Source organism: Molossus molossus, unplaced genomic scaffold (genome assembly GCF_014108415.1).
Source record: "Molossus molossus isolate mMolMol1 unplaced genomic scaffold, mMolMol1.p scaffold_m16_p_6, whole genome shotgun sequence".
Classification (NCBI taxonomy): domain Eukaryota; kingdom Metazoa; phylum Chordata; class Mammalia; order Chiroptera; family Molossidae; genus Molossus; species Molossus molossus.
In genome coordinates this window covers 2,314,649-2,335,412 of record NW_023425399.1, presented here as the reverse complement: position 1 = coordinate 2,335,412, position 20,764 = coordinate 2,314,649, and the positions used below count along the sequence as shown (strand labels likewise).

The window sequence follows — 20,764 nt, the reverse complement described above, 5'->3', positions numbered from 1 at the left end:
CAAAAAAACGCCAGGAGAGGGGCGTCGCTGCCATCCATCCGGGAGAGGAGCGACGGTGACTAGGGGTGCGTTGGGCATGCTCAGGCGCTGTTGTCCGGCAGGAGTCAAGCCCAGCAGGTGTGGCTTCAGTTGGCCTGCGCTTTCTCAGAATGAACAGCCTCTGGGAAGAGGTCGGAGAGAAGACACTCAGCCAGTGGGCTGCCGGAGGTGCTGGCCACTCCCCTCTCCGCTGGGCGTGTGCGCGAGGTCGCACACGGATGCACACGGGTTCTGCGGGCGCACTTGGCCGTCCACGTCGATGGGCTCACGGGGACCTGGGGGGCAGAGATAAAGGTCAGCAGCCCTGGGGGGTGTAGGAGCAGGATCCGTCTCCAACTCTGAGCCCGTCCTGCCCCCGAGGCCGTGCCTGGTGTCCTGGGCCCGGGCCTGGGGTTGATCTGAGAATACTCCGGAGAGTGGGCCTGGGAGTGGGAGCAGGGCCAGACGAGACAGGCTCCTGTCACCCACGGGCAGTGCCCGTGTTCCGTTTCGAATGGCACCCCACAAGTGCATGCGGAAGTTAGAAGGGCTTCTTTGTCAGCGCACCCAGGCTGCGCTGACTGTCGGGGAGCTCCTGCTTCGTCAGTCTAGTGTCGTCCGGGCCTCTCCCTGCCCCGGCACAGCTCATAAATCCGCGGACCCTTCCCCACACCAGCTTGGCAGGGCGATGACTGTCCGAGTCTGGAGGCTGAACAGAAAGCTGCTCCTTCCTCTCTGGGAAACACGTCCCCGAGTAGCAGAGTCCGCCGCCTCGCGTCCTCTAACCGAAGCGCTGCTGTTCATTTCAGGCAGCGATCCGCAAAGAGCTCAACGAGTACAAGAGCACCGAGATGGAGGTGCACGCGTCCAGCAAGCATCTGACCAGGTCAGGCTTCCGTCCGGGATCTCGAGGCCCTCCCCGCGCGCTCTGGAGCTAAAAGGCCGCAGGGAGCTGTGTGTTCGGGGAGCAAACTCAGAATTTCCGCGGAGAACTGTGTGAACAGCCAGAATGCACCCGTCCGGCTCTGGCTGGTGTTGCTCAGCGGTTAGAGCGGGAGCCCGAGGACCAGAGGGTCCCGGTTCGGTTCCCGCTAAGGGCGCGTACCTCAGTTGCAGTTGGTCCCCGGCCCTGGTCAGGGTCGTGCGGGAGGCAGGCAGTCGATGTGTCTTCTCACGTGGAGGTTTCTCTCCCTCCCCCTGCTTCTCCCCCCCTCCCCCTCCCCCCTCCAGCTCTATCTGAAGGTAAATGGAAAAGCAGCCTCGGGGCTGCGGTCTCTGCAGCCCGGTGAGGGGTGTGCGTGTGCGCAGACCAGACTGCCCGGTCACCAGCTTGTCTCCGGCTTAATGTCCATTTGTCCGGGGCAATGAAAGTAACGTGCTTATATATTTAACCCCCCTCCTCTGCTGTCACCACTCTCCCAGCGTATAGAACGCCCCTATTTGCATTTCTGGGGGTGCTGAGCACCCCCACCCTCCCGTTCCCCTTTGCCGGTCTCAGCAGCATTTGTATTCACACCTTCGACACAAGCTGGCTCCCCAGGGCCCGCAGGGCACGTGCGCTCCGCTGGCCAGCACCTCAGCACCGTTCTCGGCGCCCAGGTGAAGGCGCCCCGTCCTCCCGGAGCGGGCACCCCAGCGGGCACACGCTGGGCCACTCTTCCAAACCCAGACGCACGCCAGGGCGCCCCTCTCGGTCCGCGTGGTCCCCGGGCGGCCTGGTTCTCGCCGATCGTGCGCGGACTTGTCTCTGCTCGGGGGTTCGAGATCTTTCAGCACCCCCCCTTTCTGTGGCCCCCGCGAGTGGTCACCCTGCGACGCTCTCGTGTGCCCTGCATCCCAAAGAGGTGGCCCGAGCCACCACCTTCCACGTCAAAGCAGGTGTTTTGTCCTCGCTCCTTGGGTCCCGAGCAGCTGAAGCCCGGACCCGGGGAGAGGGGACAGCCCGCCTGACGCTGGGGCGACCGGCCCTTCCCTCTCGCTCCTGCCGGCGGCACCGCAGTCGTTCCGGGGGCTCAGGCTGCCTGGCTGAGCCGAGCCTGGGTGCCATGCGGGGCTGTCCTACAAGTTTCACGAGGAAGATGTCGGGAGAAGGGGCTGCAGGGACGGGAGGAAAGGGTGAAATAAGAGTTGACAGATTTCTGAAGTCTCCCCGAGGCTGGTGTGTGTGTGGGAAGGGACGGGTCATCTTGTGTTTGATTGTGCAGAACACACAGAAACATTTAGGAAAGAAAGAGTCTCCCATCCAACCTTCTAAATCAGTATTGTTTACTTTTTAAAAATCTTCAGCCAAGGATAGTTTTCCATTGATTTTCAGATCGAGTGGGGGGGGGGAGGGGAAACATCCATGTGAGAAGGACACGCCGTCTGCTTGCCTCCCACAGGACCCTGGCCAGGGCTGGGGATGAGCCACAGCCTAGGCACAGCCTCGACCGGAATCAGACCTGCGACTCGCTGGTCCCCGGGCTGACGCTCTGCCTCTGAGCCGAACGTCCAGGGCCCACAGGGTTTGATGTCCCCTCTGTTAGAAGGAGGAATGATCCCCACGTATTCTGTGTACGGTGATGTCCAGGTGTTCGCTACACCTTCCCGTGACTCTTCTCAAGAGCTGTGACTGAAGGGGTCTTCTCCCCTGAACTCGACGGCTTTCTTAGACGGCGGGATCCTGAGTGAGCCCGAAACCTGGCCGTCAGGAAATAGTGATGTTTATGCTACCCTGTTTGAGGATTTCCTGCCAAGTTTTAAAAGTCACAGTATTTTCAGGCAGTCATAGATTCTCTTGCGTGCATTAAAGCGCGGACACATGGCCAACTGTAAAAACGAGGGTCACCGCGTCCCCGTCATTGCCAGTAACGGGCCTCGTCAGCCCTGCCCCTGACGTCACGGTGCTGTGTGCATCGCCCGGCGAGCGGCTGGCCGATGGGTCTCGGGCAGCCTTGGGAACCCGGGGCCACCCGACTGGGTCCGAGGGGCCGGGAGGCGGGACCCCCAGGCGGGTTGTCCACGTTGGACCTCGGCGCCGCCTTAACAGCACAGATTTCTTTGTGGGAGGTTTTGGCATTTTCAACTTCGACACGTATAACCTTGAGTTCTTCTTTCTAAAATAATCCCTAGATTCCACAGGCCCTAGAGATTTTCTTCTGAGAAGAATTTGTGTTTAACTTTTGATACCAACACTGGACACTCATCAGGGAACTTTCCTGAAGTCAGCTGAGACCCCCGCTGCGGGGAGGAGGAGGCACAGGGGAGTCACCGCCGCCCTGGGCTCTGCTGAGACCCGCGTACCTGTCAGAAGAAACTGGGCTTTGCCTTGGAGCCTGCTTCACCTCTGCGGCTGACCCCCAGCGGCCCACGCAGGGCGGCTCCCACGCCGAGGCCTGGCCGGAGGGACGGTGACGCGGTCTCATTCAGTGTTATGTTGAAAAGACATTTTTATTCCGATCACGACTGAGTTGAGAACTCTTTAAGTTCATGTTCTACAAAATGATTTACTGTATGATACTTCTCCTTTTTTTATATAACGTCTAACAAAAAATACAGCTGCAACATTTTGATTCCTGTTAATTTTGTTCTTTAATTAAATGACTACTTATTGCAGGAAATTCACCTGGGCTTTCTATTTTCTTGGGGTTGGGATAGGAGTTCTGTCTCGACAGTCACCTCTGAAACAAGTCAAAGGATGTGAGGGTAGAGCCGTCGGAACGTGGACACGGGAGGGACCCAGCTGCCAGCCTCTGGCTCCTGCCCGGGACACTCAGTCACTTAACCGTGTGTATCGCTGAGGGAGGAGCCTAGAAATAAGCACTAACTTGCTGAAAACGTCGACCAAGGTGAAAGTTCTGTGCTCTAAGGGCATTTTAATTTCACACAGACGTTGGTAAAAACTGTTAGAGACACAGGTTTAGACAGAAGGGAGAGGACAGGGAGGAGATTCACGCGGCACGAAGAGGGGATAGGTTCCATAAAACCCATGGTCCCTGGAGACGTTTATGGGGCGCCCTCACAACATGAGCCCCCTTCCCTCCGGGGACGTGGTGAGGCAGGGCCTGGAGCGTGGCTTCAGGGGCTGGTGGGACCCGCGCTCAAGCCCCAGGTCCGCCCTCTTCAGCCACGTATTTATTTTCTTATAGGATCCTCTCTCTATGGCTGACAATGTTGCTGTAGTTTTTAAATTTTTCAACCACAGTGTACATTAATCAGTGCCATTCTGACCGGTTGCAGGTGTGCCGCAGAGTGGTCCCCCACTGCCCCAGCACCCGCCGGCCCTGCACCGTTATCCCGACGGCATGGACTGTCCTCTGCATGCTGCCAACCAACCTCTGGGGCTACTCTGCGACCACGAGTTGTACTGCCCAATCCCTCAGCTTTTTACCAGCCCCCAACCCCTCCCCTCTGCCAGCTGTCAATCTGTTTTCTGTAGCTGTGAGTCTGTTTCTATGTTGCTTATTTTATTCTTTAGATTCCATAGGTAAGTGAAATTATGTGGTACTTGTCCTTCGCCGACGGGCTTATTTCACTTAGCATAATACTCTCCCGGTCCATCCACGTGGTCACGAAAGGTAAGATTTCCTTTTTTTAATGGCCAAATAGTATTCCATTGTGTGAATGTACCCCAGCTTTTGTATCCCCTCATCTGCTTCCGGATCGGAGCTCTTGTAGTGCTGCTATGGGCGTGGGGTGTCTGTTCCTCCTGGCTGGGGTTTCAGGGTTCTCGGGACCTACTCCCCGAAGTGGGAGCGCGGGGCCGTAAGCCGCTCTGTTCTTAGCGTTTGAGGAGCCTGCAGTTTTCGATGGTGGCTGCCAGTCCGCATTCCCAGCAGTCCCCTTTCTCCACACCCTGGCCGACACCTGTTGGCTGTGTTGACGCCTTTCCGCCAGGTGAGAGGGGCGCTCACTGTGGTTTGAGCTGCGTCGCTCCGGTGATGCGACGTGAGCCACTTCCCCAGGGAGACCCCCGCGGGCCTGCACAGCGTGTGCAGGTCTGAGACCTGAGCCCGCACGGCGCACCCGCGTGTTCTCGGCGACATGTCACCGCACGTGCTCCCTCGCGCTCTCCGAGACCCTCCTGTCCTGGAGGCTGCTGTGGGCCAGGCGCCCACGGAAACTGCCCCCCCAGCACTTTGTCCCCAGAGACGTGCGCCCACTCCTGGATGCTGGCCGACTACTGCTGGGTAAATAGTCTTGTGCAGGACAATCCCAGCCCTCTACTTGCTGTGGAACCTTCTGGGAACTGCTCGACTTCTGAGCCTCAGTGTCTCCGACTGTGAGATGGGGTGTCTGAACCCTTTCTCACTAGAAGGCAGTTCTAGTTCTGTAAACATTGTGTGTGTGTACGTATATTCACATATACATATATATAGTGTATTTAATATATATTATCTATATATATTCTATTCATAACGAATTCTTTGTGGCCAGTCCACCAACAAAAGTATTTTTTCTTCTATTTTAAGTGAATAGCGGCAGCTCCCTGTTTTATAGGTCATTCCACTATAAACATGAATTGGTGCCCAAATGACGTAAACTAGGATTTCCGTCTCCCTCACAGAGAAATATCCACAACTTACTGTGAAATGGGAAGCTGCACGGTGCCTCTGCTCTGGGAACCGCCGGCCCCGGCCACAGGGGTCAGCGCGGCTCCGGAGCACTGAGCTGCGTCTGGGTGAGGGGTGCGCTGGGGGAGGCCCCGGAGCACTGAGCTGCGTCTGGGTGAGGGGTGCGCTGGGGGAGGCCCCGGAGCACTGAGCTGCGTCTGGGTGAGGGGTGCGCTGGGGGAGGCCCCGGAGCACTGAGCTGCGTCTGGGTGAGGGGTGCGCTGGGGAGGCACCGGAGCATTGAGCTGCGTCTGGGTGAGGGGTGCGCTGGGGGAGGCCCCGGAGCATTGAGCTGCGTCTGGGTGAGGGGTGCGCTGGGGGAGGCCCCGGAGCACTGAGCTGCGTCTGGGTGAGGGGTGCGCTGGGGGAGGCCCCGGAGCACTGAGCTGCGTCTGGGTGAGGGGTGCGCTGGGGGAGGCCCCGGAGCACTGAGCTGCGTCTGGGTGAGGGGTGCGCTGGGGGAGGCCCCGGAGCACTGAGCTGCGTCTGGGTGAGGGGTGCGCTGGGGGAGGCCCCGGAGCACTGAGCTGCGTCTGGGTGAGGGGTGCGCTGGGGAGGCACCGGAGCATTGAGCTGCGTCTGGGTGAGGGGTGCGCTGGGGGAGGCCCCGGAGCACTGAGCTGCGTCTGCGGGAGGCACATTTAGTTCCCGTCCTGGTCCGCAGCTAACGGGCGAGACTTCCCAGCCCGCCCAGGAGGGTTGGTTTGGCCCGGACTCCAGGGTTCTCGGACAGCGTGGAACCGTTGTGCAGTGATAGTGATACAGGTGCTTAGCAGCGGTGTCCAGCCTCCACCATTCGCTGTCTTGTTCACGAAGGGTCATCCTCAGCTGATTCCCCACTTCCCGTCCTGCCGCTTGGAGCGGTTGAGAAACTACAGCTGCCAGCCAGGCAGATGGACTCTGCTCCTAGGAAGAGCGCGACCCGCACTAAGTCAGTGTACGACCCGGGGTCGCAGCACCCTCCCCACCTAGTTCTCAGGAGGAAACAGCAGTTTGCAAACAATATTTACGTCACCTGCGGTCACATGCTCATTACATAAACGTCCCTGTGCTGTGTGAACCTGGGGGGAGAGTCTGCTTCGGAGCCTGCAGGCGGGGAGGAGACACCTGCCTCCTGTGCAGAACCGCGGGGCCTGCCGAGCGGCTCTCCCAGTAGGCAGGACGGGCTTCCGTGCGCTGACCACGCGGGGCCTGCCGAGCGGCTCTCCCAGTAGGCAGGACGGGCTTCCTGCGCTGACCACGCGGGGCCTGCCGAGCGGCTCTCCCAGTAGGCAGGACGGGCTTCCGTGCGCTGACCACGCGGGGCCTGCCGAGCGGCTCTCCCAGGAGGCAGGACGGGCTTCCGTGCGCTGACCACGCGGGGCCTGCTGAGCGGGTCTCCCAGGAGGCAGGACGGGCTTCCGTGCGCTGACCACGCGGGGCCTGCTGAGCGGGTCTCCCAGTAGGCAGGACGGGCTTCTGTTCACTGACCACAAGACTCCTTTGCTCATGTTTTCACAGTGAAATACAATTGTTAGAATAACAATGAAAATTAAGCCATCAAAGAAACTGTTTTTAAGGATTTTTAAAAGTTTTAAGAAAATACAATGGGTAATTTTGTGAAAGACAATTAAATCACTTCTAGAAGCATCCATTAAGTTTTAAGCCAACCTGATGGGGGAATCGTAGATCATGACTTTTTGCAAAAAGTACATTTAAAAAATTTAAAGGTCCTTTGAAATCATGTAATTTTTGGACAATTGAAATGGATAAGGAAAAAAACCCACCATTGAGAGGTCCATCTTGTGGACATATATGGTAATGAGCCGCCTAATTTTTTTCTAAATATCCGGTTCTTTGTTTTTGGTGTGTGCCCCTCCCGGGAACCGAACCTGGGACTCTGGTCTGCAGGCCAGACCGGCCAGGGCTAAATATCCAGTTCTTTACCACCACACTCAAGTCCAGAAACGCCGCATTCTAACTGCGCTGTAAACTGTCAGTCCCAAGCGTTCCCAGCCCTCATTTACCCAGTTGCTCCCCAGAGGTTTTTTTGAGTTTCTCGTATGAAAGCACCATTTCAGAAGGTGCTCATAAGCAGCTAAACACATTGAAAGTAAAACTGGACAGATGGAAATATTTCAAAAAGTAAGTTCATATAAACTTACATATTTAGTTTTCTGTAAGTTTATTAATAGTGATGAGAGTAGAAATATATGACTAGTTCATATTTAAACAATGTTTTCTGGAATGAACAATGGCAAAGCTACCCGTTGTCAGTTCCATAGCTCCATGAAAATTATGGTGTTTTGTGTTTACAGTAATAAAAAGCAATGTCTCTAATATCAACTATTAATTTCCTTAACATGAACAGGGAGATTCTTAAAAATTGCGTTTTCCTGACAATAAACAATGGTAGAGAATTCTGGATAGGGCCTACAAGCTAATAATTTTTAGAGTTGAAAACGTGCTATGATTTGTGCATTATTTTTTAGATGCAGTTTATTCTTCCTTTTTGAAGATGCACCTATTGAAAATGTTCCTACGATCCAGGTGTGTGGTCTAAGAGATAGTCTACACCGGCAGTCCATTCCTTGCTTCTCACCCAGAGGACTCTGGGTTTACAGGGGTAACTCCTCCTGTGGCACAAGGCACCGTAGTCTCGAGAACCACATAACATTCTGCTCCAGTTTTTACATCCCAAGTTACATCTGCTTATTGCTTTTATTTCCTGGTATGTTGTTTTGCACACAATTCCACTTTAGTTGCTTATACATTGCATTTATGATTCCTTCCCTACCTCAACTTTTAATTCAATAGATTAAGGAACTTAGAAGTATGTATGAATTTGTGTACAGCAACTGTGACTGGGCCACCTGTTGACGGGTGGTGGTAACAGAACCGCTGAAGAACCAACGCCAACAACTGGGGAGCTAGCTACCCACTAGGCCCCGGGTTCTGAGTTGGCAGAACTTGTCACCATGGCCTACCAACTTCACCTGGAAGAAAACTAGCCTACACCCAATCAAGGGATCCCCAGCTATCAGGGTTTGGTGGCATGTGCGTCTCTGTAGTAATGTCTGTGGGGTTCAGTACCTAAGACTCTGCCTGGCTACATTGATACTGCAAATTCTCTCTCTCTCATGTAGTTATCCACATGTTCTTCTGGGATAGTGACCACTTTACAGTTCGATTTGGCTGACAGTGCACTGAACCTACACCAACGTGGGTGAAACTGTGATCCAGGTAGGAAATATGCCATTGGCTACAATGATCATTTGTTTTTAGTATGTTTGAAGTTTTAACTACATTAGTTAACAATTTTCAGCCTCTGCTAATGCAAAATCTATTTAAATCACTGTTTCTGTTAAATAGATAAATTGGAGAATACATTTTAGAAAAAGAACAGAGATCTGATCTTTAACATCTTTCTTCTAAATTCAGGGTCTTGCAGACAGTAGCTCACAGATCAAATCTGGCCCACATTTGTTGGCCTGCAGGGTAAGAAGGCCTTACATTCACCATGTTTATACAAGTACCTACCTGATAGCCTCAAGTTTACCTTTTGGCCCAAAAGAATGAAACAATTCCTGTATGGCTCTCAAGGCAGTTGGCTAACTCCTCTAAAATTTTTTCCAGAAAGTTTAAATAATAGAAAATATTAAAAATAAATTACTTCAACTTGAACAAACTCAAACAGCTAAATTTTGTTTATGAATAAGCTTACAAAATTTTAACATCAAATCTGCCCCAAATTCCAACGCTCGTTGACACCCTGCGTGGAGTCGCTCGGTAACTGCGTGTTTAGCCCCGAGGAGCCAGCAGCGCTGCACAGCATTTAACTTGACATTCCCCCCAGAAACGCACTAGGCTGCAACTCCTACAGTCTAGCCAAAACCCTTTTTCGACTCTAGCCATCCTAGTGGGTGTGAAGTGGCATCTCACTATGGTTTTGATTTGTATTTTCCTAATGACTGATGCCATCCAGTCTGTTTTAATGTGCTTGTTGGCCATTTGCATAGCTTCTCTGGAGGTTTATGCAAGTCCTTTGGGTGCTTGTCATTTGTTGAGTTGTAAGAGTTCTTTATATGTTCTAGGTACAAGACCCTAATCAGATATACGATTTGCAAGTATTTTCTCCCATTCTGTAGGTTTTTTTTCTTTTATGAATGTATTCTTTGCACACAAGTTTTTAAAATCTTAAGTCTGATTCATTTTTTTTTTCTGTTGCTGGTACTTTTGGTGTTATGTTATGAATCCATTACCAAATCCAAGGTCACTAAGATTTACTTCTGTGTTTTTTCCTAAGGGTTTTATAATTTAGCACTTTTAAGTTTTTGATCCCTTTGGAGTTAATTTTTGTATATAGTGTAAGGTGATGTCCAACCCTATTATTCTGCATGTGGCCATCCAGCTGTCCTACAACCGTTTGTTGAAGAGACTATTCTTTCCCCACCAAATGGCCTTGGCACCTTTGATGACTCAATTAACCACAGGTGAATAGGTTTATTTTTGGTCTCTCAATTCTGTCCCATTGCTCAATATGTCTGTACTTCTATAGGTACCACAGTTTTAATTTAGCTTTGTAGTATTAAATTGGAAAGTGTGAGTCCTCCAACTTTATTCTTCTTTCAAGATTGTTTTACTATCTAGGGTCCCTTCCATTGCCATGCGATTTTTAGAAATAGCTTTTTCATTTAGCAAAAAGGCCTTCGGGGGGGTTTCACTGGGATTGCATGAAATCTGTAGCTTGCTTCACAGAATACTGCTGTTTCAACAATATTCTTCTTGCAATTTGTGTCCATGGGATGTGTTTCCACTGACTTAGGTTTCCTTTAATCCGTTTCAACGATGTTTTGTAGTTTTCGGTGTACAGTGAGTCCTCAAAGTCACCGCAAGGTCCTGCAGCTTCAAGTGATGTATAATAAAACCAATTTTACCACAGGCTAATTGATACAACGAGAGTTACGTTCCTAAGGCATCTCTCATCATTAAAATGAACCATTTAACACAATGTTATCTGAGGTCCTGCTGTACAAATCCTGTACCTCCTTCATTAAATTTTTCATTATGCTGCTGAATTCAGTAGGCGAGTAATTTTTACATGTATATTCAAAAGGGATACTGGTCTGTAATTTTTTTGTGTGTGCCGTGTTTTATCTGGGTCGGGCTCTACAGTGATGCTGGCCTCGTACAAGGAGTTAGAAATGCTTCCCCTTGTGCTTCTGGGAGACCGGAGAAGGCCGGTGCTGTTCCTTGGGCTTGTGACCACTGATTCATCTTTCACTTGGGACAGACCTGTCCACACTTGCTGCTGCTTCGTGAGTTAGTTACTGGGAACGTTCCATTTCATCTGAGTTATTTAATCTCTGTTGGTGTTAAATTGTTCATAGAATTATCTTTTCTATTTCTGTTAGGTCAGTATTAATGTCCACATTTTTCATTTCTGATTTTAGAAATTTTAGTCTTCTATTTATCTTCGCCAGTCTAATGGTTTATCAATTTTCTTGATCTTTCCCAAGAACCACCTTTTTTGGTTTTATTAATTTTCTGTTTTTCTATTCTGTTTTTTAAATCAACGGTCTGATATTTATTATTTCCTTCCTTCTGACAGCTGAGGATATAACTTGATATTCTTTTCCTAAAGTACAAGGTTAGGTTAGTGATTTGACAGCTTTCCTCCTTTTCCAGCCATAAATTTCCCTGAGCACTGCTTTCCCTGAAGGAGTAAGTTTAGGTATGTTGCATTTTCACTTGTTCCAAAGTATATCTTATTTCCCTTGTAACTTCTTTGACCCATTGGGTATAACTGGAGAGTTTTTTTTTTTTTGGCGGTACGTGCCCCTAGTGGGAACTGAACCCGGGACACTCTGGTCCGCAGGCCAATGCTCCAGCCGCTGAACCAAACCGGCCAGGGCTCACTGGAGAGCTTTAAGGAAGGGAGTGGTGTGGTATGATCTGTGATTTAGCAAGCACGTCTAGCTGTTAAGTGGATAAAGGGTTCTGGAAAGGCAAGTATGAATGCTGGAGGCTGTTAATAATTTTCTGTGTGGGAAAAGGATGTCAACACAGACAAAGGTAGTGACAGAAAGCACATGTGGGCATATTCTGGTAGTCAAGTCTGCAGGACTTGTCAATCACCTCATTGACCAAAGGAAAAGGAGAAATCAGGAATTGCTTCTTGGGGAATAAAAGTGACACTAATAAGGAAAAACAAGGTTCATTTTATTTCTTTGACAATGAGAAAGAACATAGAGGGAGAGAAATCAGGAATTACTTCTAGGAGGATAAAGAGCTGGGAGGAAGTAGGAACCTGGGATGATTATACATACAGTGTGGTGAGGATAAGTGTGATGTAAGAGTTAGTAGTTTTGTCCGTCTGGCCAAGGAGGAGGTAAACATGTTCAGATAGGGTTCTAAAGGCCTCACAGGGCAACACAGAGTTGCAACTCCTGAGTAGTAGTTAGTATTGTGGTAGAGTTGTCATTATCTCTTGAAACAGAATCCCTGCTACCCTATCAATAAATCTTAGCCGACTAAGAAGCAGGCCACTTGACGGATGACTTTAAATGCTGGCGGTATTCATACACTCTGCTACCACTAATCAGGCAAGCGAGAGTGCGGCCGCTTGGTACTGTCCTGTACTTTGTACCTCTGATTGGAGAAGGATATTTTGTTTGAATGTTTGTAAAATAGGAAAATAATGATTTTAATATTTATCCAAATGACATAGCATTTATTTCAACTTTAATTGATATACTATGCAATTACAGCAAACTAAATATGTACTCCTTTTTATAATCTTGCAAATTACTACAATGAATAGAAGCTTAATAAATACTTGTCAAGACAGGGTGCTGTGAGTTAAGATGTCTACCCAGAATTAAAATAGAGACAGTATAGTTATTGTTTCAGGCTATGTAGCACCTTGGAGCCATGACTGAATAATAAATCTACTCTCCCACATTTTAAATCAGGCTTCTCTGAGTGAGGCTGAATTTTTTTATTACTTATAAATATTCTGAACTAGTAAACAAGTTTTAGTAATACAGTTTAGTCCAAACTGTATTTATTTAAAATATTCTTTAGATGATAAATTTTAATTTCTTAAACTAGTTTTATAAAAATGTAATTAAGTATAGTTAACTCAGTAATGTCTGTCTGATGCAAATATATTACAACAAAAACAAGCCGATAAAGAGTGGCATTGTACAGACAAGCTTGGGGACTTCAGGTCAGGGGCACTCTTGCCCGGGCGGTGTGTATTTTCCTTGTACGGCTACTTTGGCCTTCCCTCGGTTACATACAGAAAGGAACTGGAGAGAACTTGAGAACAGCTAGATCTCCACGTTGACGTTTCCTTCACAAGCCATGAATAATGAAAACAGCCCTCTGCGGACATTGAGCAGCTCCTCTTCTTGCTGTGGCCACGGAAAAGAAAATCACATTCACTTATATTTTAAGTGATTAGTGTCAGGAAAATAGAAAAAAAAAAATCAAGCTATTATTAGGGATTCATTTTAAAACAACCCCTTCCATACAGTATGATGTATCAGCCTCTGCTCTCCCTGGATCTACTCCTAGATGTCTACAAAGCTTGGGGATCATCACTGGATAACCAGTTGAGAGAAGACCTTCAATCCCAAGTCAATGAGATTTAGTTTATTTTCTTCCTTTAAATACTAAATCTAAGTATAGTCTAGGAAACAATTTCAACAAGAATCACTCTAGTGAGCTTGTCTGCTTCAAGCTAAACATCCTAATCTTCATTCATATTTCAGCATGCTGGGCCTCTATTAAAATGTATCACACACATTAATCTACCCTATGTAAGATGAGTACCAATGTGCATGAAAATGCCTGCCCCACAGAATCTCCAGATGCCTGCAGTCGGAGGGGTGCCTTTAGACCCCACACAACTGTGCTTGCCCCAGAACCAGCTGCTGGGCTACTAGACCTTTGGAAAGTCACCTCCTTTTATCCCCAAATCTGTCAACAATGTCTTGGTGTCCAAGGGGACAATAATTCTTTTCGGGTGTCTTGACACCCCTTCTCTTTGAGAACTCATTCTTCTAGAGAATTGTTCAAGTGACAAATTGTCTTTTTTCCTTTAGTAGGGACTCTGTTTAAACTGCTCCTGTTATTTTACTATAGATACACTCCCATTCTAATTTAAATAACAAAGTCAACTGAGCTAGAACTGCTTCCTCTCAATCCAAAAGAAACAAAAACTATGAAAAAATCTCATTAGAAGAAATAAAGGCATGGTCATTTCCATGGTCATCCTAACTAGATAGCTGATTTACCATCTCCTTAAGAAGCCTGTCTTGCAGGACTCTCATGTTTGTTTTCATGGAGCACATCTGTAAAATAAATATATTTCTCCCGTGAGATTTACTATAAAATTTTCACAGCAAAAAGACAGACTAACCAATACCAAAATTATAAAATTTATACCTCAGATACACAAATAGTTTCTTCCCGATCAGTGTTGTAGAAGACATTTTTGTCCAATGAGGCTTTCAAAAGGTGAAGCCTAACAATTAAAATAATGACAGTTACATTTGTATTTATCAGGAATTCAAATTAAATCACTATAGTATATATAATTAAAAAATTTTAAATCTACTTTTATAGTTTCCAGTCATAAAAATGTCATACTAACCTCTCCTGTTCATTTTTTTGATAGGCACCCAACTTCTGAACTGTCTTTTCCCCAAAGTCCTAAATTTTAATACAAAAACGAATTATACTTTAATATCGTTAAATATTCAAAGTTGACAGAATTTACTATATTTCTATTCTTTCTAATACACAAGTTGGCTACATGCTAAGAATATTCCAGATATCATAAACTTTCAGATAAATAACAAAAGCAGACTCCCGCATGGTTTCTCCCTTGTGATCCGTAATTTAGGTGTTTGCATGAGACTGAAGAGCGCTGTGGTGGTCCCAAAAGCAGAAAGGTCAATAGAGGTGTCTTGAGTGTAGCTCTTTAAAATGAGGTTTTAAAATTATTTTTAAAATCTTAAAAGCACAAACCGCAAATTCCTTCTCTAAATCTTTTAAAGACTGTGAATCTTTTTCAAAATTCTCCAACTCTTTTATGATGCTGAACTGGAATTTATCAAGTTTTTTGATCCTATTAAAGACACAAAATAAGATTAATTTTTAAAAACGATAGCACTCAGAACATACAGCGTTCAGGAGAGATTTTTATTACACACCTGTATTCCTGAATATGATGGTTCATTGTTTTCAGGTGTTGTTGAGCTGTTTTCCAAGTCTGCTTTGTAAAATAATCCATCAGTTTGTGGCGAATCTGAAAAACACTCATTATTTACAAAATAATACTCTACATTAAAGACTACATTAAGAACAAAGCACTTTCCTGTTAGAAAAGTGAACAGCAGAGGCAGTGATTCACAGGGCAGTGCTAATGAGTAAGCTTAGAGCACGTCTGGCTCCATCAGAAAGGCTCTGACTAAGGGCTGCATCAGTAACTGATGATTTCTGTAAGGGCACCACACTCTACCATTTTTTTAACTGCTAGTGATTACAATTCTCTTCAGGAACATAGCCTTAAAATCACAGCAAGAATTATTTATTACCATTTTTCACAAAAACATAATCCCATGTGGCCACAGATGTGTAACAGTACATGACTGAGTCAGGGCGTCTCTGTTTAAAGGAGGCCGGAGCCTCAGTGACAAAGGAGACTGGTCAGCGTGGAATGGGCTCTCTGACTGAGGCTGCTCACCCTTTCGTACCCTCACTAGCAGTCACCTCTGAGATTAAAAAAAAGAGAAACCACACAAGAGTCAAAATGTTAAACCCATTAAAAAAGGACGGCAGGACAACGAGAAGACCTGTAGAAAAAAAGAATAAGGATAATGCCCAGAGTTTAGAAGAGAAATTTCCTCATGAGGTAAAAGGATTTCAGCTAGGAATCATTCCAATTCTTCACCAGTACATGAGGAAAGTTGAATTCATGAATGGGTATTTTGTTGCCAAAAGATCAAACAAGTGGATAGTCTAGTAGAAGTGGGGCATATTGTCCCATTGTTTGGTATAATTTAAATAACTCACATTAAATTTCTTCTTAGATTCTGAACTGAACTGCTCATCTGAAATCTCTGTTCCCACGTTCTTCCCGGGAACAGGAAGCTCATTTGTTGATAACGGAGATGTACTTTCAGACGCTAAAAAATGAAGGCAATCAGCCAAAGTTAAAATACGCACTTTTACTAATTTAATTTAGCCTTGTCATGAGGCTGAGAACAAAATCTTATTTTTAAGTTCTATAAATATTAAAGCAGGAATGGTAACATTAAAGTAGAACATTTTTAGATTCATTTTTTAACTGGTTTTAGCTACTTCATGTTATTAACCCAAGTATTTAATAACAACTAATTTCATTATAAGTTCACACTCTAGTACAACTTGTATGAGGTCATCAGTGATAGAAACTTGAGGGATACTGACAAGCGAAAAAAAGACCATTCCTGCATCAATCACATCAGTAAATTTGTGATAAAGCAGCATCCTTCTTGGACTTGACCAAAGTTGTCTTACAAAGGATTTGTTTTGTGGATGGAGTCATTTGCGATCAAAGAAACTATCTTCCCAAACAGCTGCATTTGGACATATGCATCCTGATCTACCTACTTTTGTGACAGTGATGATCTGCATTTTCCGTTTTAGACAGTTTTTGGGGAAGCAAGTTTGCTCTCCCTTCCTCTTCCAATCCTCCTTCATCAGGATTGATATCTTCTATGTACATTCGTTTGCGACTAAGATGGTGTGTAGGGCCTTAGAAACAGTTAAATAATTAATAGTGCTACAATTTTGGTAAAAATACCTAATACATATATCCTTGCTTTTATTAAAAAAACGTTTCATTTAATTATGTATATAATTTTAGGCAACTGTGCATTACATTCTACCTAATTCCTTATTTTCATTTTGACATTAACTTGAAATAATTCAGTATGACTTAAAATATATAATTCCTTTAGATGAAATTTCACAGCATTTCAGTAATTAACTTAAAAACAAAAGTAAGGCTATGAGTCCAAACCTGATACATGAACAGAGTTACAAGGCAGGTCAGATCTTATTTTCTCTTCTTCACTAGACATGGATAATGCAGATGCTGAATGACTTTCCTAAAATATATATCAACAATTGAAAAATAAGTACCGTAAGTACTCTTGGACTCACCTTTGACCATCTTTCTCAAACCTTCAAGCCAGTTAATTACAAAAGCTGTCAATTCTTTTTCAGATTGTTTCCCTCCCTCTTTTCATCTTTTTTATTTTTTTTATCCTCACCCGAGGACATTTTTTGCATTTATCTTCAGACAGAGCAAGAGGGAGGAAGAGAAGAGAAACATTGACATGAGAGAGACACACTGAGTGGCTGCCACCCACACGACCCCAACCAGGGCCGGGGACAAACTGCAACCGAGGTACGTGCCCTTAACGGGAACCGAACCCGGGTCTCTCTGGTCCGCGGGCCAACGCTCTAACCGCTGAGCAAAACCACCAGGGCTATTCTACATATTTTAAACATCAGATTTATGGATAATAGTTGTTGAAAATATTGTAATTATTAAAGGCCATAACTGATTCTTATCAGACCACCTTAGCTTAAGGAAAGTTTTGATGGCTGTACAATATATATCTCCTTTTTGCTTTGTATTCCATACAATTCAAGGTTCAATTTCCATAAACTTTTTTCTGAACAAGAACTGCTTACATCTGAATAGCTCTTGCAAATTTGTGTTTTTTATGTACCACAGAATTTACATTTTTTTCTATTCACAATAGCATTATTCTTAACTATATCTGGGCCTATGAATGAAGAAGACATATAGAAACCAAAAAAATTAAAACTATTTAAATTTTGAGGGAATAATTCATTTGCTGGAAAAATTCAACACCTATTCAAAATTAAAAAGAAAAGCCCTTAGACAATTAGAACATTAACTTGATAACAAGTATCTACCAAAAACTATGGCTCAGCCTGCCTGCTAGTACAGTATCTACCTAACATTGCTGCAGAGGTCCTAGTCACCTGAACAATAAAAGACCAGAAAATATAAGGAGTGGAACAGAATACACAGTTATCATGAATAACAGTTTATGATTCTCTATACTCAAAACCCAAGAGAATCTAGGCAGGTAATTCTGGTAGAATTGTCAAGGTTATGGGAGATATAAAATATCAATAGTGTATTTATATAAAAGCAAAAAATTAAACCCAAAAAACAATTTTTAAAGTTTTCTTTTTCAACACAATAAAAAGGAAACCTATAAGACACTTTGGAATTAATCTAACAAGTAGTATAACTTTCTGGTGAAGTTTTGGCACAACTTTGTTAAAAATAAGGCCAAAAAGTATAAAAAACTGAAATATGTGGATGAGAAAGCTCAATAACAATATTGGGAAATGGTAGGTAGTTATTTCCTTAGGCAAACTAATTCCAAAATTTATATGGACAAGTAAATGGCCTAAAGAATTTAGATGTAAGAGTGAGACCAGGTTGACTGGGGTGTGGGGGTGAAATGCCCTGTAAGTGTGAAACTTTTCAAGTAGTAGTGCTAGCACAGAGTCTGTTTTCCTGGTTGCCCCGGCTATGAGCAAATTAGCATTACAAATGATGGAGAAAGGAGTGGTGTCCCAACCAGGATGTTGCACTAATTCACTATCCATATGCAAAGAGAAAGCTTGAAAACATAAAAGTTAAAATCAAAACTAACATTTTTACAAGAAAATAAAATGTCTTTTTTTTTCTTTTATTATCTTCACCCAAGGACATTTTTCCATTTTTTGTTCAGGTAGAGTGGGAGAGAGAGAGAGAGAGAGACATCACGTGAAAGGGACACATCGAGTGGCTGCCACCCGCATGACCAACCAGGGCTGGGGACAAACTGCAACCTAGGTACGCGCCCTTAGTGGGAAGGAACCCGGGTCTCTCAGGACTGCAGGTCGACGCTCTAACCTCTGAGCCAAACTGGCCAGGGCGAAAATAAAATGTTTTAGGACAAAAGCTGAAGGAAGGGTATCTTGAACAACACAAAAGATTGATAAATTTCATTACGTCACATTTTTTGTCATATGGGTATTTTCAATCAAGTGGAAAGACAAGAAAAATACTGGAAAAAGAATGTTTGCATTGTATATGATCAATACAGAATTAATGTCCAGGCTATATTAAGAACTCCTACAAATTTGTAAAAAAAAAAATAGGCAATTCACAAAATGGCCAAAAAACATATGAAAACACTCGATGCTGTTAATCAGGAAAATGCAAATTAAAGTGAGACACATTTCACATGCTTCAGGTTGGCAAAAACAAACATCTGATTACAGCCTGTGAATGAAAACTAAAGAAATGGGCATTGTTGGTGAGGGTAATGTAAGCTGGTACAACTAATTGATAGAGCACATTTCCAATACCTCATTAAGATTACCCAGTAAATGGGAAACAAAATTTCTCATATGAATGTTCAGCCAATAAATGTGCAACAATTAAAATTCCATCTAGCACAGAGTAGCATTAAAGAAAGTGGGTGTGATTACCTAGGTTTTGAGATTTGAAGGACAGGATACTGGAGGGATCGAGGATTCCGGGACAGTAAGGCAGATAGAGCAGTACTGATAAAGGACCGTGGGATGAAGTTCAGTGGGAAACTTTCAAACTGTGGTCTGCAGAGACCGAGAGCCCTGCAAAGGTCCCTTGGGTGGGGTGGGGTGGGGTGGGCGTGGGGGGAGGCTGAGCAGGCTAAGAGTTAGAGCTACCTGCTCTAAACAGCATAGCTCCATTTTTATCTGTTTGGCACAATGGAGGTTTCACAAACGATTTTGTTTGAAAAATATGGTCTGTGAAGAAGACTACTGGTTAAACAGAATAAAAGGAACTTAAAACCTTCTAGAAATAAAAACATTGTTTAAAGTGGTAGAACACAAGGTTGTTTTTAGTAGAGGTTTTGGAACTTGGCTATAGGTGTTCTGAACTATCATTAATCCCATCTTCGTTAGTACATATCAAGAGAATTTACTATATAAATTATTTGAGTATTTACAATGTATCAGGTATTATGCTTACATAAGACTATTTAATTTTTCACAGCCCCATTTTACAGGTGAGAAAATTGAGGTAGAGGGGATCAACTTGTAAAATGTTAGAGGCAGCAAATAGGGGAACCAGGATTTAAACACAGTTCTGTCTGACACAAAACTTTTTCAACTGTATTGTTGCTGTGAACTGTCTTATCTTGGCGACCAGTTCTATAACTTTGTTACTGCTTCCAAATTCTCCAAATTGAGCCATGGATAACACTCAGGCAAAAAAGGGGGGCAGGGTTGAGGTGGGGAGTGGGGGGGTATAAACTGGTACCAAAGTATTCACAACTTAAAAAAAGGCAGAACTCCAAATACATTTTTACATATCTCTCTCTCTCTAACCCATAACTGATTCCGATTTCTTATGTCTTTTTTTATCCTCACCCAAGGACATTTTTCCATTTTTTGTTCAGATAGAGTGGGAGGGGAAGAGAGGAAGAGAGAGAGAGAGAGAAACATCGACGTGAAAGGGACACATCGAGTGGGCTGCCACCTGCATAACCAACCAGGGCTAGGGACAAACTGCAACTGAGGTACGTGCTCCTAGCGGGAACCGAACCCGGGTCTCTCTGGACCACAGGCCAACGCTCTAACCGCTGAGCCAAACCGGCCAGGGCTAATGTCTTTTAAAGACTTTTGAGCATGCCTACATGTTTTATTAAGAAATGATACATATAACACATAAAAGGAATTTTTCTCTATATTAAATCTGTTGATATTCATGCCGCTTACCTACTAGTTTTCAAGTTCCTTACGAAACTCTGAAGTAACACTCCAGCCATACTGTTTTCAACTGCACTCCTTAACAATCTGCTCTGTCAGCTGGTGATCTGGTCCCTAAGGCTGCAGAGCTCCAGCCACGCGGCCTCGGAAAGAAGCGCCGGTGCTGCGGGACTGAGCCTCTCACGTCTGGAAAGCCAACGCTGTCGTGTCCGTGTGCAGCGGCCCGCAGCGGCCCTCTGGAAGCCACCCCTCCCGTCACAGGACTCTGCTTCTCACCCCACCTCCTCCTGCACAGCAGCTATAATCGGTCTGTGAGGTTCACCGAG

At 45.4% G+C, this 20,764-nt stretch overlaps 2 protein-coding genes across 2 annotated transcripts in view; one reads left to right on the top strand and one right to left on the bottom strand.

Moving 5' to 3' along the window:
• The window catches only part of PHACTR3 (phosphatase and actin regulator 3), a 108,954-nt gene extending 107,998 nt beyond the window's left edge, over nucleotides 1-956 (top strand). Inside the window, exon 12 of the mRNA XM_036244646.1 lies at nucleotides 828-956. Within this exon, the coding sequence (XP_036100539.1) occupies nucleotides 828-956 (129 nt within the window). The remainder of the gene's footprint in view (nucleotides 1-827) is intronic.
• Nucleotides 957-12,922: 11,966 nt separating this feature from the next.
• SYCP2 (synaptonemal complex protein 2) overlaps nucleotides 12,923-20,764 on the bottom strand; it is a 56,300-nt gene continuing 48,458 nt past the window's right edge. The window contains exons 33-41 of the mRNA XM_036244645.1: nucleotides 16,666-16,753; nucleotides 16,254-16,397; nucleotides 15,675-15,787; nucleotides 14,813-14,907; nucleotides 14,628-14,727; nucleotides 14,251-14,309; nucleotides 14,043-14,121; nucleotides 13,892-13,948; nucleotides 12,923-13,006 (exon numbers count right to left, since the gene is read on the bottom strand). Coding sequence (XP_036100538.1) covers nucleotides 12,923-13,006; nucleotides 13,892-13,948; nucleotides 14,043-14,121; nucleotides 14,251-14,309; nucleotides 14,628-14,727; nucleotides 14,813-14,907; nucleotides 15,675-15,787; nucleotides 16,254-16,397; nucleotides 16,666-16,753 — 819 coding nt within the window. The remainder of the gene's footprint in view (nucleotides 13,007-13,891; nucleotides 13,949-14,042; nucleotides 14,122-14,250; nucleotides 14,310-14,627; nucleotides 14,728-14,812; nucleotides 14,908-15,674; nucleotides 15,788-16,253; nucleotides 16,398-16,665; nucleotides 16,754-20,764) is intronic.